Source organism: Varanus komodoensis, unplaced genomic scaffold, assembly GCF_004798865.1.
Source record: "Varanus komodoensis strain SLA01 unplaced genomic scaffold, ASM479886v1 scaffold7_3, whole genome shotgun sequence".
Taxonomy (NCBI): Eukaryota; Metazoa; Chordata; class Lepidosauria; order Squamata; family Varanidae; genus Varanus; species Varanus komodoensis.
In genome coordinates this window covers 3,263,371-3,290,008 of record NW_025336480.1, presented here as the reverse complement: position 1 = coordinate 3,290,008, position 26,638 = coordinate 3,263,371, and the positions used below count along the sequence as shown (strand labels likewise).

Sequence of the window (26,638 nt, the reverse complement as noted above, 5' to 3'; positions counted from 1 at the left end):
TATTTTAGATTGCAGGTAAATATTGGAAACAATTAACTTTTCTGTGTTAAAAAAACCTCTGCATTTAGAAAGCTGGACTATTGGAGAGAAGCTAAGACTACAACCTCTTGTTGTTAGAGAAATATTCAATCTACCATCTCTTCTGGGAACATAATTTTCATTATGCTCATTGCATGTATGACATGGTCTTCTCACAACGGTCATATTTCATTAATTAAAAAATTCTTGAATGATTGCTATTACAGCACTGAGAAGTAACCAAAGCAATAGATTTCCACTCTAATTGATAACAGAAGCACACAGTAGCAGATAGAAATGCTTTAGATGCAGATGGTAATCCTGCCTGAAGTGAACTGCACATGCAAAGAGCAGTATGCACTACTCAGGCCAAAGACTAGAGTTTCATGATGAGAGGGAACAAGGATAATATAAAAGGCAGAATAGGATATCAGAGGCCAGAAGTGAACTAAGGGGCCTGCCACATATCACTCACTAATGCATAAAACTGAGCTCTGAAGTCTTTTTTAAAAGTGAAAAACCTGGATTGGAAGGGGAAATGAAGACTAAAGCAGCATTGTGAAGGTAGTAGTACTGAACCTCTGAGCTGATGTATTCACAGTAAATGTTCTACTATGACTTTTAGGGTCTCATTCCTCTTGAATTTTGAAAAAAACTAATAGTGGATATAAAATTATCCTAGTTTTTATTACTGTTCATTTAACTTAGATCTCATCTGCCATTCCATTTTATTTGGAGAAAGCATGTTGGATATAAATCAATGATAAGAAACAGAGAAAGAGAGTGAGTCAGAAGGGGTCTCCTGGGCCATCTAGTCTGACCCTCAGCTCCAGCTGGCTCTGCTTAAGTCATGCCTACCATTAAAAAAATGGATTTTTAAAATTTAAATTGGATTTTTAAATATTTTCCTCAAAAAGCAATTTATCTAAAGATTGTTGATGTTGGTCGCGAAGTCATGTCTGACCCATTGTGACCCCATGAACAACATTCCTTCAGGCCTTCCTGTCCTCCACCATTCCCTGGAGTCCACTCAAGCTCACACCAACTGCTTCAGTGACTCCATCCAGCCACCTCATCCTCTGCTGTCCCCTTCTTCTTTTGCCTTCTATTGTTCCCAGCATTAGGCTCTTCTCCAGGGAGTCCTTCCTTCTCATTAGGTGGCCAAAGTATTTGAGTTTCATCTTCAGGATCTGGCCTTCTAAAGAGCAGTCAGGGCTGATCTCCTCTAGGACTGACCAGTTTGATCGCCTTGTGGTCCAAGGGACTTGCAGGAGTCTCCTCCAGCACCACAATTCAAAGGCCTCAGTTCTTCGGTGCTCAGCCTTCCTTATGGTCCAACTTTCACAGCCATACATTGCAACTGGGAAAACCATAGCCTTTACTATATGCACTTTTGTTGGCAGGGTGATGTCTCTGCTTTTTAGTACGCTGTCTAGATTTGTCATAGCTTTCCTCCCCAGGAGCAAGTGTCTTTTAAGTTCTTGGCTGCAGTCCCTGTCTGCAGTGATCTTGCAGCCCAGGAAAATAAAATCTGTCACTACCTCCATTTCTTCCGCATCTATTTGCCAGGAAGTGGGAGGACCAGATGCCATAGTTCAAAGGTTATTCATCATGAAATAAGGATTAGTTTTTAATTATGTAGTATGAGGCTGTATATTCATGTTTAATGCTTAATTTTTTGGTAAGTGAATGCCATTAATCCATTCACAATGTCATGTTCTTCCAGAGGCTTTTGTAAAATATTGGGCAGTTTTTCTGTCTAGAAGATATTATCACAGATGCTTGGTCTTACAATTCCCAGAACTGTGAATTTGTGTCTGCAGAAATGATATACCTTTTCTTCATATAACAATATAGCAAAAATGTTATAAAATAAGCATACAGAGTTGAGAAAAAGTTAACATATAGCAAAGTTAACATATAGCAAAAATGTTATAAAATAAGCATACAGAGTTGAGAAAAAGACCTTAATCCCACTGTTCCTTTGTAAATCTAGGTACATGGAATCAATCCCTTTACTCTTAAGTGCTAAATTTCAAAAAATTAAATGAAAAGATTGTAGGGAGTGGAATAAGTCTGTCCAAGAAGCTAAGTGTGAGGAGGGAGGAGCAAGCAGTAAACATCAAAGTGAAACCTTTTGGGCAGAATGCTCCGCAAGTCTTCAGATCTTTGTGGTGCATGGCCTGAGGTTTGTCATATTATTCTTTCCTTGGAGAAGAAAACCTATAAGGGCAGCAGGCCATAAAAGAGAGACAGGGAATATTTTAATGAAGTTCCTCTACTTACAGGTAAGGCAGGAATGCGTGCAAATAGAAAACCATGATTTAAATCTAATCTTATTGACTAGTGATTTAAATCAATGTAATGTAAATCAAATCCACCCTGCGAGAAAGCCTTTTAGAATTCTTCATCCTGTTTGGAATATTTTAACTACACTTTGCTAATAAACATTGTTAACTCCCTACACTTCAAAATTACATGTGAATAATTGTCACACATACCTATCAATAAAGATTTTTAACCCTCTACCTCTCCTACTTATTTCCCTCTATTTTGACATTTATTCCTTCCATGTAATTTTATGCTTTACTTAGCCAACAGCCAATAAAAGAAGCCATTTTCTCATCCAATCAACTTACTGTGAATTTTCTTTAAAATACAGAGTGCTACAAATACATCTTTTAACTGAAACTGGATGGCTGGAATGTATCCAGCTAGTTCCAGTTTGCTTCCAGGCCCAAGAGCTTAATAAATCCTTCATGGCCCAAGGTGAAAGAGCAATGTATGAAGATCACTTTCAGTAAAAGACAATCTCATCAGTATCTCTAAGAACAGATGTGAAGCAAAGCTGCATGTTCAAATGTATTCTTTAAAGCATTCATAAATACAAACAGCTTTTGTTGGCCAATTACAGTCTGGGAAAGTCCATTTAGTGAAAACACCGTGTGTTTGCTCAGCAGCAGTGAAAATTACTGTGTAATACTTTGAACAGTAGAGCTGCTGTAAAAATAAAACTATGGAAACAGAGCAATTCATCCACACTCTGACAGGAAACACTTACTGTTTCTTCTAAAGTGCATGAAATCCAAAAGAGAAAGGAAAACCACTAATAATTACAAAACTGATGGATGTGTGATTTAGAAATAGAGATGAAGGGTAATCCAGTGCATCCTTCTAGTATAAAATAAATTTAGAAGCAGGGAATATTGAATTAATCAGATTATTTTTAGTTTGCACTCTAACCTTGCTACTAAATATTTATAAGGTGCTACTTTTTATCTTGCATTTTTAACTGCTGTTGATTTTGTTTACTGCTGCTGGTTTGGTAATGACGCAAGCAGGAAGCTTTGAAACTATCAATGTGGGGGAGATGGGGTGCCTTCATTTCAACTGTTACTGTTAAATGGAAATATGACATGCGCAGTAGGTGCAGGGAAGTCCTTTTCCAAACCATAGTAATTCACAATTTGTATTTGAACCCAAGAGTGTTACTACTTAATGCTTAATAAAATCTCCTTCATTCATTATACTATGGGTGAGGAGTCTGCTTTGACCTGGATGGACAAGCTTGGATGAATGGGCATAGTGCACCACAACCCATCAAAGGATGGGTACACTATGGTCTATAGCAGGGGTAGGAAACCTGGTGCCCTCTGGATGTTTTGGGATAAAATTCCTGTAATCACTGGCCATGCTGGCTGCAGTTTATGGGAAGTGTAGTCCAAAATATTTGTAAGGTACTAAATTGCCTAGTTCTAGTCATGGTCCACTGCAACTTCCTCTCCCTCTCTAGACTTCCAGTTTGTTGGGTTCCAGGTTTAAGGGTTTATAACTAATGGTGAGAATTCCAATAGTCTATGAACAACATTGTCTAAACAATCTCTCTGCCTCAGTTGATAAAGGGGCCTTGGACCATATTGAGATTCTTTGTGCTAATGAATTTGGGAAAAGTGAACATATTGAGATTTTGCTTGGGGAAATTCAGGACTTTTACATCCCCCCCAACTTTGTAAATTAACACGTATTTTAGAATAAGAAAGTGAATTTTGTTCAAGATTTCTGCTGTCTGAAGTCCAGGGTATTGTACTAGTATAATTTAATAGCTATGTCTACATAGCAATTCTGAATAGAACGGAACAGTATCAATTGGGATGAACATGATATAGGAGAAGGATCATTCATATGTGCTTTCAATGCACCCTCATGTGAAAGGCAGGAAAAGATGAAGCAAGAGAATGCACCAATATTTTCAGAATCAATGAGCTTCTTTTAAGGGTTAGGCTATGCATAGTTAAAGCCTACATCCTGCACAGCATTACTTCTAGTTAAAATAATTCACATCTCTGCAACTAGGACATTAGGTACTAGGAGCAGCAGAGGCTAAATCCTGCATTCCTTTATCAGACAAAAACAATGAGATTGAGAGAATGGAGTTCTTTGACTTGACCAGAATATCCAATGTTTTTCAATTGAATCCCTAATAGGTCTTATCCTATTTTGTGCTGAAAACACTAATACAGATCTGAACGACTTATGACTCAGTCTCATGCAGCCTGCTAGCTGTGTGGCTGCATGTGTGCAGGCATGCATGTGAAAGAGAAGAACATAGCAGGCCACAATTCATGACAATGTCTGCATTTGTGGATCACAAGTTCCAGATTCTTGTATTACTAGAATCCTCAATTTGTTTGATGTTAACAATAGGCCAATAATCACAAGACTACCCTAAATTAAAGGCATGTAACTTCTATTACTCATGTTGCTTCTGTGAGAGAGAATGCAGATTATAAGTTATTTTAATGTAACAACATGAGAATTCTCAAAATAAATTACTAAATAACATGTTACTAGACTCCACCAAGTGATCAATTTGAAAGGATAATAATATAGCAGGGAAAAAAGAGGAAAATATGAAGGCATCTAGGAATGAAAGGAAGGAACCAAGCAATGAGAAATTCGTCAGTATAAACAAAGTATTTGACCTTGTTCATGATTTAGGAACTGCAGCTGTACATGCAACTATGACAGAGGGGAAGATATGAGGACCAAAGCAGTAGCTCCTAAAATATTGCTTAGCATAAGCGACAGCTCTCAGACCCTGTCAAAGATAATCCTATAAGTAAATAAACCACTTGGACCTCCTCAAATATATGAGGACACAGTTCGTTTGAAAGGCTGTGGTGTGTGCTGGGTAGGAAGGCTAGGAGATAAATCTATCAAAAGGGAACCCACAGAAACCAAAAGACCCGTGCAGAGAATCTGAGGTTACCCATGTGATAACCCATGCGATAACACTGAAGAAGTGTCTTTTGCTTTGTACTGGTTCCAAGGGGCTGAAGAGTGGGTAGTCAATCCACATTAGTACAAAAGAACGCTAAAGTGCTTAAATGGAAGAAGCATGAGCTTCTCTACTTAATATCTTGAAAATCACTGTAGCATTGTGAACACACTGAAAACTATAGCAATAAATATACAACAATATAATGCTCTTTTGGGCTATATTAGTTCTATTTTGTCCTTAGGTTATGTGTTTGGTAACAATAGAAAAGGTGAACAGTTTTCCTTGTATGATGTTGTGTGTGTTTTTAATCAACATGTTGTTAAAGTCACGACATGGCTTATAGCTGAGTAAACTCACCTTACTTCTTTAAGCAATAAACTTTCAAAACTGGAGAGAACCAAAAGCAAACAAAAACCATGTATAGAGATAGATCATACTGGAGGGAAAGGGAATTGTGTTATTATGGAAATAGTACTCTGTCCACAATGTTTAATATATTTATGAATCATTCTTTCTGTCTCACAGGAGTCCAGCAACCACCACCACCAAGAATTTCACAGAGGGCAACCAGAAATAAAATCCAAGCACTATAGTTAAAAGAAAAGTTCAACCACAATATAACACATCAAGTATCACTGAAACAAAACCTTCTTTACTGTCTGTCTGAAACACAGAGGGAAGTGAGGTTGGCTTCCTCAGGAGAGATCCACAGTAAGGTTCTGTTACAGAAACAGCTCTATTCGAAGTATCCATCAATTTAATTTCTTGAAGTTGTGGGATGTATAAACAGCCTCTAATGATGAACAGAATATACATGCAGTCACATTGCTCAATGAGCTGCCTGCATTCATCTTTATCTGCAGGCAGAACTCCTTCACAAGACACCACCGCACTGAATTTTGACAAACTAAGACAGACCCCCCCCCCCCAAACAAGCAATCAATTACAAAGAGAGATGCAAAGCTGAGGCAGAACCTAAAGAGATGCAACTGCAACTATTCTGGCAAGACAGTTTGTAAACAGAAAGCAGTCCTACCATGTTCCAAATATTAGAAATTACACAGATTTTTTTTCAAGTGGTGTGAATCCTAAACATTTTTATGTGAGAAGAAACTGTGCCTAATCCAGAGATATTACAGACAGGTATTAGGAAACTGACACTATTGGAATGTGCACTCTAAACCCAGACAAGGAAGCTTTGAATTAACTCAACCTAAGCCTGATCCTGCCTGCTTCTAGCTCAGAATTCCCATACGCCTTCACACTGAGAGCAGCAACAGAATTGGCATGACTTTTGTCACTGCAGTAAAAGTAGAACTAAGCAGAAGTAGCTCCTCTAAGTTACCAAAAGGCTGCTCTGTCCAGTGCCTACTTGCTCTACGGGGTATGTATACAGTCCGCCTTCTTGGCTCTCAGCAACATCTTAAGCCCCTGAATTCCAGCTTATTTATTTATACTCCCCTGGTACTTGGACCCTGTAAATCCCCTAACCCACTAACACGCCTCCCATTCAACATGGCCGCCCCACCAAACCGCACTGAAGCACAACCTAACCCGTTGTCACTTACACCCGCCCCTCTCCTAATCACATTGGTCCATCTAATCCCAAACATTGCTGCTATTGGGTGAGCCCGCCGCCGTTCTCTCTGCTGAGCGGCCCCTCTCAAGCTAGGATGAGGCGACATGTAAACAAATCACTTTCTGGAGGTTCCGAACTAATCGGAACTCTGCCGGCCCACGCCCATCCCATAAGCCAAGGACGAGGAAGGGACTCGGGAAGGAAAGCCCTCCACACCAAACCCGGCAGGACGACGACATTCTTAAAACACAAGATCACTTTTTTAAATGAGGGAGGGGGTGGAGGAACAAGAGAAGACAGCTGCGACCTTCCTATGTGGGCGGGGTGGGGAAATAGTGGGATGCACATACAAGACGAATGTATGGAATCAGAAACTCTGTTGTCCCAGAATAACTGAAAAAAGCCGGGGGGGGGGGGTCTGGCAAGTCTCAGATCCCTCCCCCCTGCTTCTTTATGGTTGCACCCTGTTGCCACTTTGACAAACTCCTGACATTGCAACAAATACTGTATAATAATTCCTTTCGCACCACACCCCAAACCAGAATATCAGAAGACTGAACAGAAAAAAAAATTCTACCATGTTTATCTTGTTAAAGCCACAAGCCTTTTTCTTGGACCCCAAGCCACTTACTTGGCTTCCTCGCTCCACTCCTATCGCTGGACAGTGCCAAAGCCACAAGGACCCAGTCAAAACCTTTAGACGTTTCACTTCCTTCCTATGCAGTCTAAGCAGACAATAAAATGGAAGCACGTGTAAGCTTCGGATGTTAATATGATGTAAAGCTGCCAAAGCTCTTTGAAAGTTTATTTGCCACCATCTTGTCAGCTATTCATAATACTCCATCGTTACTAATTTTTTTACAATAACGAGAGCCTGGAAACACTTTTCCTGTAAGAAATCCAACTTTTCTGGGATAGAATTTGAACTGGCTCAAGCTGCACAACGAACTCATAGCTCCCTTTAGCACAATTTACATTTTCCCAATGAAAGTGATAAAAGAAACGTGCAAACACATGCAACTACCGGAGCAAATAGCTTTTTAATGCACTCTTCCACTTCGTTACAAATACATAAATACATCTTTTGATGCAGGAAGTTAAACTGGGGCTCTCAAGGTTTAGACCGGGCAGAAGAAAAACACTAAATTAAGTGCACAGCAGCGATGTCTACAGTATGGCCACACCTACCACCAGCTACCTCCTACACCTTACAAGGAAAAGGAAATAAAAAACAAAAGGTCCCCACCTCCCTCTCCCATGCTCCTCTGCAATCCTAGGAGAAAGGAAAGCATCTTAGGCAGACAAGCAAGCACACGCCCCTTTCTTCCATATCCCTTTCCATGTAGGGGCGAACGACCATAGGAAAGAAAAACTATTTTAGGGCATTCACTTTATTCATTAGTACGATTAAAGGGACACACATATACACACAAAGAAATACTGAAGCCAAGGCTAGTACAGCCCTTGTACCTGATCTAATCCTTCTACCAGTAGTTCCTGCTGCAGCTGCCTCCACGCCCCCTTTCCAAGCAAACGCTGCTGCAGAAGGAACAACTTCCTTAGTCCCCCCCCTTTTAACACAAACTCACATTCCTTCCGCAAAAGTGCAATAACGTCCACCCTAACAGATCGCCTTCGGCACAACTGCAGCAGCAAGACTGACCCCCCCGCCACCGCCACTTCAGAAGGGAAAACACAGCAACCACCCTTCCGCTAACCCCAACGAGTTCGCCGCACCACGAACTCTCCGAGGGGGCCGCTGAGACTTTCCCCCTCCCTCTCTTGCCGCCTCTGTGGTGGGGCAGAGTGACCCCCCCACCCCCACAGCCGCTCCTGACCCCGCTCCTGACCTCCTCGCTCAGGGGGCCCTAGCAGCTTTAGCCCCACCCCCTGGGTCTCTTACCTGATGCCTAGACCCAGCGTGGGAATAGGGAATATCTCAATTCGGGGGCCTGCTTCTGCTGAGGCTATAGCCCTGGCCCGGCCCCTCCATGCCGCTCTGGGGTTTGTTTTGTTTATGTCCCTTCCTGACGGGTTCCCGGAAATCCCGTGACTCGCCCCCATCACGTGGGCTTTAAAAAAAACGGGGGAAGGGAAGAGCAAAGCCAAGAGCAGGCTGAAAGTGAGGAAGCAAATACCACCAATGGGAGAGTGTGGTGCCGAGGGCCAATCAGCGACCGGAGAACTTGGTTTTTCCCCTCTCACGTGACAGCTTGAAGTGAGAAGGGCGGGGGAGGATGGAAGGAAGAGAATGTTCTGTTCTCAGCTGACGGGGACGGCGGCGGGAATTCAGCGAAGGCGGGGGGAGCCGGACACAGGGAGTGAGAGCAAAGACAGCTGCTAGTTTCAAGCGGCAGCCGCCGTCGCAACTTCCTCATAGGTGGAGAATTAGTGGGTACAAAGGGAAAGAAAAGGAAGGGCTAAAGTTTGCTCACTAAGGCTCCCCTGCTAAACACAATACCCTGGGAGCAAATGGCATTGAATTCAACGGCATTTTTGCGTAGACATGCACAGGATTGCTCAAGTCAAATCTCCTCTGCATGCAGCCAAAGCTCCCTTCCAAGAGATTTCTGAACTCCCTCCACATTTAAGTAAATTACCCTTCTTAATTCACTAGTTTACTGTGGAGTAAACTGAGTGCAAACTCTCTAAGGGCAGAAATGGGTGTATGTGCTTGGAAGAAATGCCGGTGCTGTTGAGCAAAAATGAGCACTCCCTTTTGCTCTGCTTCATAAACGCTGCAAGGGTCAGGTAGAGCCCCCCCCCGCCCCCCAGACTACAGTTCAGTTGCAGAAGTCTCTGCCACATGGCTTGGTGTTTTTGTGAGCTACATTCTGGCATACAGGCCCATGATTTAAAGCAACAATACCTGACTGAAAGCTGCTTTATGACTATATCGATAAGTTAAACGTTTTGTTAGTGGCTATTTCCAATTTTCCTGTATACGTATTGGTTTTGTTAATGAGCTCTTTGGTCTGGAACTCATGAACAGAAGATGTCTCTTGAGAAACGTACATGGAAAAGCAGTAATGCATGTAACTTATCTTGAGTGGGATGAGTTAAAAGTGAACCATACAATTAAAATTGAAAATTATTTTCATGTACAGGTCACTTAAGTACATAAATAAACCTTTAAAGATGGCACTGGCAACTTTCATGTTACCTCAGCCAGTGCTCTTCAGTAGTGCTTGTTCCCAACTGCAGGTACATATCACCTAATGACTAAAAAAGTACAGACATGCCTGTATCAACAAATCCTAGGATAGTGGTAAGCCTATCTTGGAAGCACAGCAGGCTTCTTGTAATATTTCAGCCTGGAGATGCTGGGCTCTAACTCTGTTAGAAATGGCCTGCTGTAACCATTTTCATTCATAATCAGAGTATCAAGAAAAAACGATGAAGTAAATGTGTCATACACAGAGTACTCAGTCACCTTCACAATTTCAATTTATAAATCCAACCTGAACTTGAAAACTGATCACAGTGAAATCTTAAGTTTGCATCCAGAACAGAAGCGTATTTTTGAGCAATGGGTTCAAACACTGAAGTCATCTGAACTACATCCACAGATTAAAATTTGGAGAAACACCACTTTTTGTTCATTTATTGTGTAGACTGAAGGTTTTAGGATATACTTTTACTGTTTGTGCTGCAAACCCAGTGAAACAATGTTAGTTCCCATGTTTTAGTTTATAAACAGTCAACATCTCCCAGTAAAATATGGGTATGGTAATTTTGGTTTTAGGATATAATTTTACTGTTTGTGCTGCAAACCCAGTGAAACAATGTTAGTTCCCATGTTTTAGTTTAAAAACAGTCAACATCTCCCAGTAAAATATGGGTATGGTAATTTACAACTCAGAACAAAGCTGTTAGATGCTGGAGATCACAGTAGCAGGTACTTTTCAGAGTGTGTAAACTTTCTGAAAAGGGTAGGTATCTTCAGTGACCACTTAATTGGATGTAGCTTTGCTGAACTGCTTCATGCAGAGGCATTCAATTAACTTCATTAATTTGTGCAAAAGTCACAAAGCAATTATTAGAAACTCAAGTTTTTAGTCCACTTAGATCAAATGTAATCTAAAGAAACCCAGAAGACATTAACCAGGATAAATTTTATTCCAGATTTAAGAAAGACACACAATACTCTTCTATTAGTTAACAGACACCAAACTATACTTATAAACTGAATCAGGAGACAGTCTAGTATGAAAATTGGTAAGGCAAATAATGCTTGCAGTGCAATAGAAAGTCTGTTGTTCCCTCCAGCCATTGTGGCAGGGAAGAGAAGACAGAAGGAACATTTTATAATACTTGAAATTCAAGCACAAAGTTGTACTGAAAAAGAGGCACAAGTTTCCATTAGGCACTTTCAGAGAAGTAAAAAAGCACAGAAAATACTTTAGACAAACATTTCTCATAACAGAACAAACAGTAAGGCATTAAAGTAGACTTGGTTGTATTCAAAATACATTAAGGGCATCTTTGGATCAATGGAGCTTTACAAACTATCTTCATCCCCTGCAAAGCAAAAAGCAGTTTAGTCTCTTTCAGAGGCATTTTAATTCACAAGTCAACAATTTAACAATCAGATTCTTGAGAGAAAAGGTTAATATGCAAGGCATCACAGCTGTTATAAAGTGGTTCATCTTTATTAACCATTGAAGAGGATACTTTTGGATCTTAAAAAACTGGGTATTTTCAACAAGCCCACTAAGCCCTGGTTGAATTGTGACAAATGCAGTAATAAATCAATATAAGCAAAGAGTCAGCTAGAAGCCCCTGACATTAGCTATATATTAAAAAGTGGGGATTAGAAAATGGAAACTGAATACCTAGTGCCAGAACACCACTTTTAACTAACAAAACTAAGATCCTGCCTGAGTTAATTCCAATTCCAATCTCCTGGTTATTAATGCCAGGCTCTTCCAAATCAAGATTGTTACTTGCCAGGAAGTGATGTGCTGTAACAAAGGAATAAATCCAAAATCACTGCTTTGTTGCAGGAGGCCTTTACTTGCAAAACAGAAAGCTATTGGTGACTTGTATGAGCTGCTAACATTTTAAAAAAGAAAAACGAACCCCTATAAACACTGCAGTCTGTCACTATCCTAATTCATTTCAAGCTTGCGCAGAAAACAGTGGAGCTTTGTCTCAACGAAGCTTAACAGCAGACAATTAAAGCATAACATCAAGCACCATTTCTCCTCAGCTATTCTGCTTTTTCAAATAAAAGAAATTATATTTCTGAAGGGGAATAATAAAATAAAAAGGCAGAAAGAACCTTCTGAATTGATTTTTGTCATTGTAAAAGCCAAGTTCATGGATTTGGTCTATTCTGCATTCATTTGCATGGTGAAATCCTCACTTCCAAGCCCAACACACTGAAATAACCCAAGTATTCCTGCTCAAAACCCAACACCTTTGTTAGACCTTAGTCAATATTCTCACAACAACACTCAGCTACTGAACACGATCTGTGACACTGTATACGTCCTGATATGATGCATTTCATGGCTACCATCATTTCTGTACATCTATTTTGCAAACTAATGAAAAGGTAGAATGAGCACTATCTTAATTAGTGCTACTTATAGATGGCAAACTTTTTTTTTACTCCAAGAATATTGCAACAGATAGAGTGAACAGAGAAAAATGCAATGTCATTTGTCTGCTCACCCAGAAAAAACTGTTACTTGCTCCAGACAAGTAGACTGCACTTTTTTTTTGTTTCCTTTGACAATCTTTGTGCCCACTCAGACATTTCCCCTACTAATTTGGACTTTACTTAAACCAGATCTTTTCAACAGTTAGACAAGAGAAGTCATGTTGTTAGGTTTCTGTAACCTGCAAGACATAATAAAAGTCTCTGAGACTTTGTCAATTCTGACTGTGAAACAGACAGAATATGTGTAGGAGTAACAAAAAGTTTACAGCACAACATGGATTCTTTTCTCTGTTCCTCAAGGGTGCATCTTCTTGCTAGACCGTTTTCTTCAATCGCAGTCACCAATCAAATATTTCCATTTTAATAAGCATTATGATAAATGCCCACTGCTTTGCAATCAATTTCTAGTGGCTGGAGTCAGAGAGTCCAAGCCCTACCCTTTAAAAAGGTCATACACAAAATAATGCTTATGGCAAAAATAGGTTTTATTGTTTCAATCTTCATAGCAAAGTAAGCTCTTTCTTTTTTTGGGGGGGGATAACTATTCTGAGCTCAATAAAATACTATTGCATGTTCTGTCATCATATATATCTATCTCACATCTACACACACTTACTTTGGAGTTGTGAACTGTTTGAAGGAAATGTGGGTATATAAATATAACTGATAAAAATCAATATTTACCTAGGTCACAAACTGCCATAGTAGAGTGCATCATTACGGCCAGTGTTCCTTTAGATATAAGATTACATGGCTTTCTAACTGTGGCCCAAAGAGAGGGTTCAGCTGAGCCAGGATTGCAATCAGCCAGCTGCAAGAAAAGAGCAGACTATTAAGAGAATGGATAATGGATGATTGGCTAGGATATACAGCTATCATATGGAGAGAAGTAGAAAGATCAGAGCTGTACCTGTCTGCTAGCCCAAACAAAATGCTAACAAAGCTTTCAAAAAAGGAGAGTCAGAGCAGTTTGAGCACCTAATCAGAAGGCATATTTTAACTATTTAACATATTTATCCCTTCCATTTCAAGTAATGCTCATGTTCAAACTGGCAATCTTGCTTTCATTTATGCTTTTCTTAAAATGGCTCAAACATCCTAGCACGCAGAGAGTTCAAGATGTATCGGCAACATTCCCCCACCCCTCAACTGCAGTGTTCATGCTGGGAGTTCTGTAGCTTATGTAGCCAAAATGGCATCACCCACACAGAAGAGGAAAATGTCAGCAGGCTTAGGAGAATGACAGAAAATATTTGGCAATGCGGCTCAGCATGCACAATGGCCATAGAATGCTGACTGGCAGCTGGGGGAAAGAAAAGGAAAACTGGGAATGGCAGTGGAGGGATAACTGAATATTGCAGAAGAGAGCATGGCTTCCTGGAATAAGAGCAATCCATACTACAGCATTTTGCTCTAGATCCCACCTGTTCCTTCTAATATTCAAGGCTCTTCTAAAAGGCAGCATAATCACTAATATACTCCCTCAAATCATAATTTATCTTATCTTAGTTGTAGTTTTTGATGGATTAATGTGTCCTGAGGGGTGTACAGGTTTTCTAATATTGACATTGCTAGTGGTTTCATAGCTCAGCTTCAAAAGAACTGATAAAGAAAAGTTAACCATTTCAGCATATCAGTCTCTTACACAGAAAAGGCTTCCATCTCCTGCCCGTGAATCGTCACCACAGCTTTATGCAAGATGATTGTTAAGAGAAACCACTTACAATGGCTATATAACAAAATATATACACAACACTTCACAAAGCATCGGACACATTAACCAAGCAGAAGACAAACTATGACACATTACATTTTATAGCATGGAAAATACTCAGGAAGATGCAACTCCTTTCTGAGTTACACATTGCGTTGCTAATTGCAAATGTAAAAAGGGCTTCAGAATCCCTCTAATTTGTACAAAATTACACTGGAACTAAATGCTCAGTAAACATAACATTTTGTGAATACATAGGCACATCCAACTGCTATTTCTAGAATGCTTTGGAAGGAGGAGAAAGAGCGAAGTGGCTTTGTAACGGGAGCTGCTACAAATGCAGAGTGCTTAGGCAGTCATGGAAAATTCCACACAAACCTGGATGCTTGGACCAGAAAATGAAATGCAGGTCAGCTATGAGGAAAAAAAGCCAAAGAAGCTACAAACAAGAAGTACAAGACTAAGCTGCTTCTTCTTGTCAAATTTCACTCTTATAATTTTAGATATTACAGACATAAGCAGCTATAGCCAAATGTGTTTACACTACTAGTAAAAGTAACATTTTAATCATAGATTGCTACAGATTAGGGGTGACAACCTCCTGGACTCTAGAACATGTTCCCGTAGAATGGCTGTACAAACGTTATCACTCTAAGTCCTATTGCCAAATTGTGAATTAGAAATGAATATTTTATCTGGACCAAATGATAAATATCTTTGGAATATATTATATATTCCCTTGCTCTAAAGCCAAAGCACATCTTTGCATGTTCACTTACCATTTATTTTCCTAGTACCACTACCCGGTACACATGTTCTCTCAGAGCTGCTTGGAGCCTGGCGGTTTTCAAACTGTGTTCCAAATAACCTATGCAATCTCTCAGAAGCTATCAATAAGGGCAGACAAGCTTCCTGAAAGTAAGCTTTCTCAATTTACTCCTACAATGTGCAGCAGCAGGGAGTTTCAGTGCATTCTACGAAGCATGATCAGTGCACTGGCAAAGACTTGGCCAGTTACAGATACTGTTCCAAAAATGTGAGGAATATGCTTTCAGGAACACCAAGGAATTCTATGAGTTGGTGCACATGTCATGACAACCCAGAGCATGGACTGAGCCTGGTTTGTTGATAACAATATCATATCTTGTTTGTTCTTTCTTTTTTCCTCTTGCAAGAAAGCCATTGTGGCTTACATGCTTGCCTTCCACTTCAGTTTATCTTCTTAATAACCCTGTGGGGATAGGTTTGACTGAGAGTCAGTGACAGGCCCAAAGTCACCCAGTAAGCTGCATGGATATAAAAGGACTAGAATCTGGATCTCCCAAGTGTCAGTTCAAACTTTAAACCTACAACACCATGCACTATAGTTTAAATATGACTTGTTAACCACAGATAACTCAAGAATGCATGATTTGCTGCTGAATCATGAACTCTGGATTGTTTGTGGTTAACAAACCATAGTTAAACCATTGCATAGAGTTTGCATGTAATGACTGTCCCTCATTTAGCAACAACCCACAATTCAATGACAACCCATGTTTAATGCATGCTCTAGGGTACAGTAATGTGCATGACAAATATAGTAATCAAACCTATGACAGACACAACAATATGAAAAGTATTCCCTGAAAGTAAACAATTTAAAAGATGATGAGAAGAAAAAATGATTCCTATAAGCATATTGTGAGCAAAGGCTGAAATAGTCCTTGTGCAACTGAATATTTGGTCTCTTCAAATGAGAGTACCATTTCCTTTTACTTAGTTGTTACAAAGTGCTCAAGACTTTTTGAGAAACAGAATGTTATATGTATACACATAATTAAGCGAACGATCTGTACAGCTGCTATATGAAACTCCTGAATGCGCTGCCTTTACGATGCTGCCTGTTCTCTTATCTAGAGGCAAGTTATCCCATTTACAGTCCAGCCATGGAACAGTCACAAATACTATTCATATTAGGCAAAACGTATAGCTCAGGTGGAAGTGCAGCTTTAGTCACTCTCACCTAGAAACCAGACATGAACTAGGCAGTTTCAGGCAATACAAACTTCAAATAAGCATACTTATACTTTTAGCAGTATGCTCATCATTACTCAAGTTTATGATGAGCACTAGTAGCAACAACCTCTGAGATGAGCAGAAAACAACTTTCTGAATGAATGTGAGAAGAGAATTAACAGCAAGAAATTAAATAGATGAAGAGCTCCCTGTGTTAGTGTGTCCTCAAAGACCACTATTCCTGCAAGTCTTCAGATCACTGTGATGAAATAAATTGGAATGCATTTTGAATGCTGCTTTAACTACACAAGGTAAAACTCGTGCCAATTTCAAAAGCTACCTTTTGAAAGCTACCTTCAAAAGCTACTAAATACTGAAATTATAAGGCAGCATTAATGAGAAGCATCTAGATTTTGACCTTAGGTCCATGAAGGTCTGTGCCATCAAAGTCAAAGGACAAAGGTACAAGCCCAAATTGTGTTTCTTGCAAGACTGCTATTGAAGGCTTCACATATGCAAACACAGAGGAGACATATAGTGAAATTATTAGCTATTGCAATACCAGCCACAAAATATTTCCAGAATATAAAACCTGTATTAGTACTCACAGTGCTACCCAAAAGCATGAGTATTCAAAACTATTCCTTGGTTCTCTGAGACTACATTTTCCACCTCTAGCAAATATTAGGATTATTTAGATCAGAGAGAAATTGAAAGGCTCATTATGAAAAAGTCACCACACTGAATTATGGGTGGTAGAGAGAACATGTAACAATCACAATTACAGAAGGAAGGGCTGTAATTCAGAGGCAGAGTGCATGCCTTATATGCAGAAGGTCCTATGTCTGGCCCCGGGCTTCTCCATGTAAGGCTGGCAAAGAATCCTGCCCCAAAACCTGGAGAGCCACTGGCAGGTACTGTCAACAATGGTGGGTTAATTGGACCAGTGATTTGACTTGGTTTAAGGTGGCATCTTATAGTCCTATATCCACCTTCTAAATATGTCTTGAAAAACAGTGTAGCATTCTGCAGGACGGAAAATAAGCTATCACTAAGCTTCTTCTATTAAGCTATCTCAGTCAGGACCCTAAATTCCACTTTCTGACCTCAGAGAGACAGCCAACACGGCCTTCTTCACATGACTGTACAAAGCAGGGCCAAAGAGTGAATCCCTGACTCCCTCTTCCAATGTCACAATGCTGTCTCCAACCTTGGAAGGTTTCCAAACCATCCTATGAACCCTGAGGTGCTCACTCGGAGACCACAGGATTGTTCTATCAGTTATAACAAACTTGCCTTCCTCTGTTTCCACTGAAGTGACACCTTCTATACTTACTTAGCATTACTTAGATTTACACAAGATAATGAAAATGGCTTACTGGGGTGATTTGTGGCTTTGCACTATATGTCTGCAGGTTTTACTTTTGACAAAAGTAAAACCTGCAGACTGAAATATTGCTTGTGCACAGCTGTTCAGTGATGTGTTTAATATTAAGAATTTGCTTAAATATATGAAAAGCTCCTTGTGTTAATCAGTCAAGACTATTCTCCCAAGTCTTCAGACCACTGTGATGAAACAAATTAGAAATGCATTTTGATTGCTGCTTTTACTACCCAAAACTGTATTACCAATGCAAGGTAAAAGCTACATTAATATTAAGAATCTGGTTATTTGGGGAGCTATCAGACAAAGTTAGATTAAATAAATTTGTTGTGCAGTTATTTCTATGTTTATGTTGTGCAGCTGTATGTAAACCACTTAAGGATTAAAAATATGTAGCTATATGGAAACATTACAAATATGTAAATAAAATTTATGCACACAGGTCCATGTGGCTACTGAATGTGGTTACAATAAAAGCATTTAATCTTGTTCAGATACTTAAAGGCTGACCCTGCTAGTCATCGAACTCTTAAAAGCATATCCAACCACTTATCATATGGCACAATTTACAAGTAAGAGCCTTGTGGAGCTATGAACTAGAGCCAAACCCCTCCCAATGAAAGAAACCCTGTTATAATCTGCGTAATAAAATTTCTTCCAGTCTATGCTGTGGAAATGGATAAGAAAACCTCATCTGTTATGCTGTTGTATTAAGCACCTTGGTTGGGAAGTACAAATACAAACTAACAACTGCTAGTTTTGCCTCCACAGCAGTTCACCCACTATGTGTTCACACTCAAAACAGTGGAAAACTACCATGTGATTATAGCTAAACACTGCTGTTTGTTAATTACTTTTTAGATGGTAACATCCACCAAGAAGACACTGGTGGTTGAGGAAGAACAAAGGAAAGAGCTTTCACTGGGTAAGTCTTCTGTATTCCTTCTGTGGCTCCTCACCTTTGTCCCATTGATTGTCCTGTTCAAGCTTCTTACTAGCATGATCTTCCCCTTATGAACATTTTTCCTCCAAAGAAAATTCCCAGGTATGCAAAACCATGTGTACTATATGATAGCTTTCTAAACCTAGATTTTTCTTAATGGGTGACACAATTTATAGAGTGATTGTTGCACAAAGCCTCAGGTCTACTTTCTGCTTCCTGTTCTTTCAGATTAGCACTCCCAGGTCATTGATCCTGGGAGTACTGAAAGCTTTCCTGTAGGTGTGACCATCAAATACCCAAATTCAAGATGCTGAAAGCCTTTTCTGTTGACTAAAATATTCATGCTAAGGCATATGTTCTGATATGTTCCATTAATTTTTAAAACTGGACTAACAGAAAACTGAAGCAGATTTGATGGAGGCATGAAAAAGATAAAGCGGTATCACTAATGCAGCTGGACCTCACAGCTTGAGGTCCAAATTACTGCATCTGCTACTCTGAAACAAAACCCGGCTTCAGATTTTGGGGGCCCTGCGCAAGCTGCCCCCATGCCTGCTATCACCTGCACCCCTATAGAGGCAATACTGCCACAGACTCCCTCTGACTTACTGGGCAATGACAGTATGCCTAAGCAATTGAAAACACAGTGAAGAAAGGCAGCCACCAGGTTCCTCCTTGTATAGGCTTGTCCTGCAACAGTGGCATTGACAGCCAGTCACTCTGCTTCCAGCTTTTTACAGCCGTTGGATCACCCTGCTCACAAGAGAAAAGGGAGTCTGGTAGCTAAAGGATCTACAAATGACCCACTATACTAGATGTCTGTGCGTACCCACCAAAATTATTTTCCTTCCAAAACAGTTTTTCTGGTTTAGTATCAACCCGCTCTTATAAATTTCCAAGAAAAATACTACCACCACGACAAGTGCTTTCCAGATCATTTTATGTCTGGGTTTCTATGCAGAAAGTATTTTTAAATGTTGAGCTATCTATCTGACAAGAATTTTTAAATAATACTCAGCAAGAGCTTCCTACACTTTCTACCTTGCTAGCTACAAAGAGAAAACACCCATGCTGATAAACCAGGCACAATTTTTAACTTGTCCAAATATTTACAGCTTACATACTTATATATATGCTTTGAATAAAAGCAAAGCGGAAACAAAGGGATACCCTGGTCTGGTGTGTTTTAAAAGTCATCCAGGTCACAGCTTCACATTTATGAGGTTTTAGGTTTGTTGAACCATAAATGAACAGGATGTACTTGCACAAAACCTGCTAGCACAAAACCAAATACAAACAGGCTCGTGTCCACACTAGTTCAGGCTGCAGCAAGGCAGATCTCATTTGAAGTATGCTTACTGTAAACTATTTGAGATGCTCAGTCTGGACTTTGCCACAAGGAAATGTGAAGGCAAAAGTTTAACGAAAACTGGCAATATACAATGGACTTGCAGCTTAGTGGCTTGCTAATTAATACTATTTTTATTACAGATTAAATCCCACATGAGTACTCTGAAATATCATTATAAAGCATTAATATAGGAAGTTTGTATAATTCCAATGCAGTACCAGGAAGAGGGAGTTACTCAGGAAATTCAAAAATATCAAACAAATAACCCATTAAGAAGGCAAATATTGCAAAGCACTTAACATCCAGAAGTTATAAGAGTATATTTATTTCTCCATACACAGAAACATACAACATACACATATAAACAACATACACATACAACCTATTCTATTACAGACTGAATAACTCTTAGTAGAGCAACCCAAAACAAACTCTGCCAAATAGGAGCAAAGAGTAAAATGTTATCAAGGGTGGTGGGAGGAAGATTTTTCAGTTTTTATTAGATGGTGCCCAAGGCTGATCTAATAATAAGAATACTGCTTGAAAATTCTAAATTGCTTTAGAAATATACCTAATCTTTAAGTATGTTGCTCCAACCAATTTATAGTATTCTGGTTAAGATTTCAAAACCAATTTACTACTAAATATATGCCTGAGTTGCATTGCTCATTCATATTTACTTGTATCTGCCTCCCCACCCCCATGTAATTATACCACTTACATGTCTGGACTGAAAGGCAAAACAGTGATACTTACAAGAGGTAGCAGCAGACAGCACATGTCACCAGCATTGTGTTGATAACACTGTGAGAAAAAAGAAAAAGATATCTGAGAAAATGAAAGCTGCATTTACAGACTAGCCCTGAACAGAAGGGTAAGAAGAATGTTTTTTCAGTTTTTATAAGTTACTGGCTGAGGATGATCTAATGTAAAGTGCTTTTAATAATAATATTCAACCATTCTAAATTGCTTCAGAAATGCCAACCATATCATTGTTATCCTTACTGGAACAGTAGGCCACTCTAATTCTTATACTGCAGATGGGAGGCTGAGAGATTGTCCAATGCTTTCTAGGATGTTCACAGTAGAAGCAAAATTTGAATGGACAATTTCTATATTTACAACTCAGTCTTTCAGACACTAAAATGCATGCAGTAAATTAAACACCATCACACCACATCTGCAATTTCACATACAGCAAGAAAACTGTACTGAATCAGTACCTAGAGCTTTGCTTATTCCATGCTCCAACGTGCAGAATTTGTTATCTGGTGAAAATACGTAGCAGGCTAAAAAAAAAACCACACACACCTCTTTTTCCACTTTTTCATTGTCCCACCACATTATTAAGAAGCGTGTTTCAATTCCTTGCAACCTGCAATTACAAGCTTACAATATACATGCATGATGCCTGATGACATCTCAGGAGCTAGAGCCAGAGGACAGGGTTGAGATATTTGTATTTCCCCCCTGCAAAATACCCCAAACCATGTACATTTATGTAACTTACAAAAGTAGCTGATTTCAAGCCCTTTTCTCATCTTTTTTGAATGCAGTATTTAGATGTTATTACTCAGTAGTTCTAGTACTTTTTATAAACCAAAAAAGTAAACTCAACCTCCCTCACCCTCCAAAATGCGGGGATGGCCAATTTTGGGCTATTTACATATTTTATCTTTGAGAGGAAGGGCTGAGGTCCTTCCAGTGTTCCTCATATTCCAGCAGAGCCTCACTCCTCCCCTTCCCATCCCCACTCAGAACACCTTCCCCAGTTGGTCTTCCAGTGCAGAAAGAACAGTGCCAACTGGGGGGGAGTCACTTTGAACTGAAGCCCCCGTTCTGAGCTTGAAGTGCTTTTCCTCAGTCAGAACTGAGGCTCCAAATTTTCCAGTGGCTCTTTAGACAGCATCCAAAGCTCAGAGAATTGTGCCATAACCATATAATAACTGTTACTATGTTTGTAACCACTACAGAGTCTAATTACCAGTGAAATTTGGACTGGGAATTGATATACAGTTTGCCAAGGCCTTTCCCCTTACCCTTGAGATGTACGCAGATACTTGATGACTCAAGATTTTACACTGAGAAGCGAAGGGCAGGACTAAATCCTAAACTGCTATTTGCCAGCATATTTGCATCTAAACTATATGTTGTTCCCACCTGACTCCATTAGTGTTAGATTTTCAACCAACAAGGATTTTCAGAGCCATTCATTTGAAATACCTGGCTGTTGGTGCCAATGTTAAGAACAATATATCACACTGGGAAAAAGGTGTTTATCTTTAGATCAGGTGATCACACCTGTGGATAAAGTTTCTGCTGGTTATTATAACAAAGATTTTTGGAAATTGTTGCTTAAGCATTATACTTGCTCTTGTTCTCTCTTCTAATTTATTAAGGAAATGTCTTTTGTTCTGGAGTATCTGCTCAACACCTACACAGGCATCCTATCATACAACAATGAGCCAGCCCAGCCCATCTGTCCTTCTATCTTTATAGCCTGCCCTTTTATCCTTCCCAGAAATGCAAGGTGGCTTACATAATTTCCCTCTCCCTTTCAATCTTATCCTCACAACAAACCTGTGAGGTAGGTTTGGTTGAGTGTCTGTGACTGGCCCAAAGTCACCCACTGAACTCCATGGCCAAGTGGGGATAGAACCCAGATCTTTTAAATCCCAGTTCTGCACTCTTAAGCACTATACCACACTGGCTCTCAAGTTAAGCACCCTCTGAAGTGAAAGCAGTGAAATAATAATTCCATTCCTTTTAAGTATAAGCAGTTATTTAGTTTTCCCATGAATCTTGTGATGGCAGGAACAGTGAATTGAAAAATGGTTTCAGAAATGCATTTCTAAACAAACTAAAATGGTATGGCCTACAATTATAATTACCACCAGTTCTGGAAGTTAATTTCATGCTTAATGTTGAAAATTATGTCCAGCGTTAGAAACAGAGGGTTAGCACTGCTAATGCAACAGGGCTGTCTTCATCATACCTCACCCTGCCTCACATGCTGCCTGGAAATCTGGAGTGGTTTTTCAGGGAGTGCAGGCAATTGGGACCAATACACCCCCCCAACCCCACTGACAGAACTGCTCCTATTGGTCGAAAGACAGCAGTTGACTCTATCCAGAATCATTATTCATGTCACCCAAGTTCATTCTGGTATTTTCTATTATTATAATTCAACTTAAATCACACACAGAATGCTGGCAGATTTTGCCTATAAAAATGATTCAGTCACAGCTTACATGCATTGCTTAATTTTCCCAATGTTTGTAAGATATAACACAAGGGACAAAACACTATGTGAAGACAGCTGCTCTAGAAATTCAGGAGTATAAAAGCCATGTAACAAAACTATGGCAATTGGACCTAAAACAAAAGTAGAAATGCTTAAATGAGATGGGCAATATATCCACAATTTATACAACTTCTTAACACAGGGTTGGAAAATTGGGGATCTTTCTGGCCACCATAAGCCTCCATTTAGTCTATTGCAACATGCTGCGCATGGGGCTGCCTTGAACTGTGTTCAGAAAATGCAGTGAGGCCATTACCTGGACATGTAATTCCACTGTTAGCTTCCAATGCATTTCTGAACTCTAATAATATTAATATTATTATTAATAATGGTGAAGTAGTGGTTATTACCCTTAAAGCCCTGGAGAGTTTGTGGCCAGGAACTTTAAAGACTGCCTGTTCCTACATGCTAATCCTTTGCTATCTGCCAGGGAGGCCTTGCTTTATATTCCTCTTCCATCTGAACTGCAGTTGCTGGGCACAAGGGATGGAATCCTCTCAGCTACAGAGTCCAGATTCTGGAACTCCCTCCCTCAGGAGGCCCATCGAACCTCCTCCCTTGCTTAGACAGGTCTTCATATTGCATTAACAGGCATCCCATGAATGACTGACAACAGCCAGCTCTACTATCAATCATGAGCAACTGTGCAGATCTTACTGATGTATACTCCAGAAGTATACAAAGCTTGGGAAGATTATTTCTGAAAAGCAACTCATAAAATTTAAGAACAGTAAACACAATAGCATCATTATCAATAATCCTGTTTGACATATACTGCAAAAGCATAATGTTAAAATCTCATAAAAGTAACTCTAAAAGCAGAAATTATCTGAAAGCAAAAAGTGAAACAACTGGAACGCTTGTCAAAATCACATACAAATCCAGAAATGACTAACAACTTGCATGCAGCTAGGAAAGCAGTCATTATGCTAATAGCTTCTGATAAGGAAAGAGTTACACATTCAGTAGACAAAAGAAATTGTCACAAGACTGTGACTTGGCTAACTCCCATGCAGCCGCTCTTATACGAAGCAGAGGTCCTAGGAGTATCTTCAACAGTAGTCCGACATGGCATACACAACGGGGAGCATTTGGACCCGAATGCTCACCCGAATCGAGGCTCAAGTAAGGAACGCGAGAGATGTATTAAAAGCAAAGCTGGCCAGTAGCGTGTGTAGAACTCGGGGACTGAAAGATATTTCATAGGATTGCTACTCCGGATTTATACGTAGCACTTACAAGGTAGCAGGTGCTGCACAGGACCCAACCAAGGGGCAGCGATGCTATTCGGGGAGGAGGCACCATACAGAAAAAAGATCACAGTGGGTGACCAAGGAACAGCGTATCACGTTGTGCCGTATCCTCCCAAAAGCTGGAGCCAAAGGGCCTTTCCTGCGAATTCTAAACAAGCCTGGAGTCGTCTGTTTGCTGAAACCCCTTCGACAGACGGAAGCGACTCCCACAAGGCCGCAGCAACCGGGCCGTCTCTTAAGGCGGGAGACGGGAAAGGCCCCTCGCCGTTCTCCCTAACGGCAGCAGCGCCTGGCACAGCCTTCGTCATCCCGACTCCCCGCCGCGTCGTCAGGCACTTACCCCCGGTTAGGCCCCTTGGGCACAAGCCACGGCAAGACACAGCCGACCACCCCCCAGAAAACGCTCATGACGATGATAGGCACCGCAAGGCCGCCGTACGCCATGGCCGCTTTCGTCTCCCTCTGCCGACCTGAGCTCGCTCTGCCCACCGCTATGGCCTATTCCGCCTTCTCGGCCCCGCCTCCCGTGGCACCCCATCCAATGGGGGCCGTCGCCGCATGAGAACGCGACCAGTCTCTTTCCTCCCTCTGTGCGTAGTGAACGAATTCGCGGCGGAGGTGGAGGCGAGGAACGGAACGCATGCGCCCTTCTGTTTTGCGGGGGGACTTCTACGATGCTCCTGCAGGTTCGCTCCTCTTAAGGATCGAAAAGGCTGTCCCTTGCAAATACGCCTTCCCCCTGGCTTCCCGTTGCCCGGCGTTTCCCAGATGCAGATGCGCAGTTCCAGCTGCCAGGACCTCTCGTAATCGGAGGGTGCACGCTTGTATTATGCAGCCGTACTGGAAACTGTCGTTTCGGCCTAGCAACAACAGATGCTGTACTGTGTTTTGTGACAAAAAAACTCCTATTTTCCTTAACCTTGCAGCTTTTCTTCCTCTCCCTTCCTGATGCTCCTCTCAACCATTCACTTATTTTTCTCAATGTTCTCTCTTTCACCCCGTCCCCATCCATCTCTCTTGAAACGCAAATGATAGGGAATGAATTTATTTCTGGCCTACATGGACAAATTGACACATATTAAGCAGACAAATATTACACAGCTACTTGTTGGGTGTTGTGTCCGCTACCACAGGAATTACAATTATTCATTGTTCCTTGCAGTCAGGTCGTGTCCAATGTATGGCTACCCTGTGAATGAGTGTCCTCAAACATGACCTGTCCTTGGTGACTTTGCTCAGCTCTTGTGAACTCAAGGTTGTGGTTTCCTTTATAGAATCGATCCGTCTCATAGTTCATCTTCCCATTCTTGTGACTTCAATTTTCCCTAGCATTACTGTCTTCTGCAGTGAGTCTTGCTTTCCCATCATGTGTCTGAAGTACAACAGTAGCAGTTTCCTCATTTTTGCTTCCAGGGCAAGTTCTGGCTTGATTCAATCTATGAAGAATGATTTCATGTTTCGTTCAATTCCAGGGTATTCTAAAGTTCTTCAGCACCATGTTTTGAACACATCATTTTTCTTCCTGTCAGTATTCTTTTCTGTCCAGCTTTCACACCCATACATAGTGACCAGGAATATAATAGTGCAGATGATCTTGGCCTTGGTCACAGTGAAACTTCCTTGTACTTGATAATCTTTCCTAGTTACTTTATTGCTGCCTTTCCATGTCTCAGTTTGCTTCTAATTTCTTGCTGCAGTCTCCTTTTGAATCAGTGACTAAAAATATGCAAAATCTTTCAGTTTCTTCACAGGAGAAGAGATTGTATAATCTGACAACTGCAGTTCTGCTTTTGCATTTTCTTCTTTCATTAGATGCTTCAATCAATTGCTTTCTGCCAGTAATATGCATGTCTTAAATTACTGATGTAACTTTCACCAAATTTCACTTCTGCTTCCTCTTATCCTCGGTCAGCTTTCCTTATGATCTGTGTACAAGACTGAACAGTCAGGGAAATAAAACCATTCTGTTTTTCCATATTCTATCTGAACAGTAGCATTTGCCCATTATACAAGTTACACTTCAGAACAATAACATACCGATCCCATTTCTTTCAGAGGCATTCGTAGCTTCTTGTGAACCACACAAAGGCTATTATAGTCTAGAGTGCATAGACCGACCTTCTGAAGTTCTTCAGGTCACTAGAG

The 26,638-nt window shown here is 40.4% G+C and overlaps 2 protein-coding genes across 5 annotated transcripts in view; both read right to left on the bottom strand.

The window, feature by feature from the left end:
• The window catches only part of CREBRF (CREB3 regulatory factor), a 55,990-nt gene extending 31,113 nt beyond the window's left edge, over nt 1-24,877 (bottom strand). The window contains exons 1-2 of one of the 3 annotated variants that reach the window (XM_044454693.1): nt 24,834-24,877; nt 20,693-20,740 (exon numbers count right to left, since the gene is read on the bottom strand). The gene's annotated coding sequence lies outside the window, so the exon portion shown is untranslated. Of the gene's footprint in view, nt 1-2,152; nt 7,099-8,781; nt 8,904-20,692; nt 20,741-24,833 lie in introns of those variants that run through there. The other 2 variants (XM_044454692.1, XM_044454690.1) reach the window with 2 other exon arrangements.
• On the bottom strand, nt 10,979-24,991 carry ATP6V0E1 (ATPase H+ transporting V0 subunit e1). Of its 2 annotated transcripts, none has more exons than XM_044454694.1 (4): nt 24,834-24,991; nt 20,693-20,740; nt 13,231-13,357; nt 10,979-11,399 (listed from the first exon to the last, which is right to left on the bottom strand). In XM_044454694.1, exons 1-3 carry the CDS (start codon nt 24,935-24,937, stop codon nt 13,264-13,266), a joined length of 246 nt encoding a protein of 81 aa, XP_044310629.1. In that variant the 5' UTR covers nt 24,938-24,991; the 3' UTR covers nt 10,979-11,399; nt 13,231-13,263. The 2 variants fall into 2 exon arrangements, with proteins under 2 accessions (XP_044310629.1, XP_044310630.1); XM_044454695.1 differs by lacking the exon at nt 10,979-11,399 and adding an exon at nt 11,406-11,842.
• Nucleotides 24,992-26,638: the final 1,647 nt, after the last annotated feature.

Bases quoted from the DNA above. Each gene is read 5' to 3' on its own strand.
- ATP6V0E1 (XM_044454694.1), bottom strand. From the start codon at position 24,937: ATGGCGTACGGCGGCCTTGCGGTGCCTATCATCGTCATGAGCGTTTTC. The intron at 20,741-24,833 runs GTAAGTGCCTGA...TTTTTCTCACAG, and splicing joins CCCAAGGGGCCTAACCGGGG to TGTTATCAACACAATGCTGG. The intron at 13,358-20,692 runs GTAAGTATCACT...CTTTTCTTGCAG, and splicing joins GCTGTCTGCTGCTACCTCTT to CTGGCTGATTGCAATCCTGG.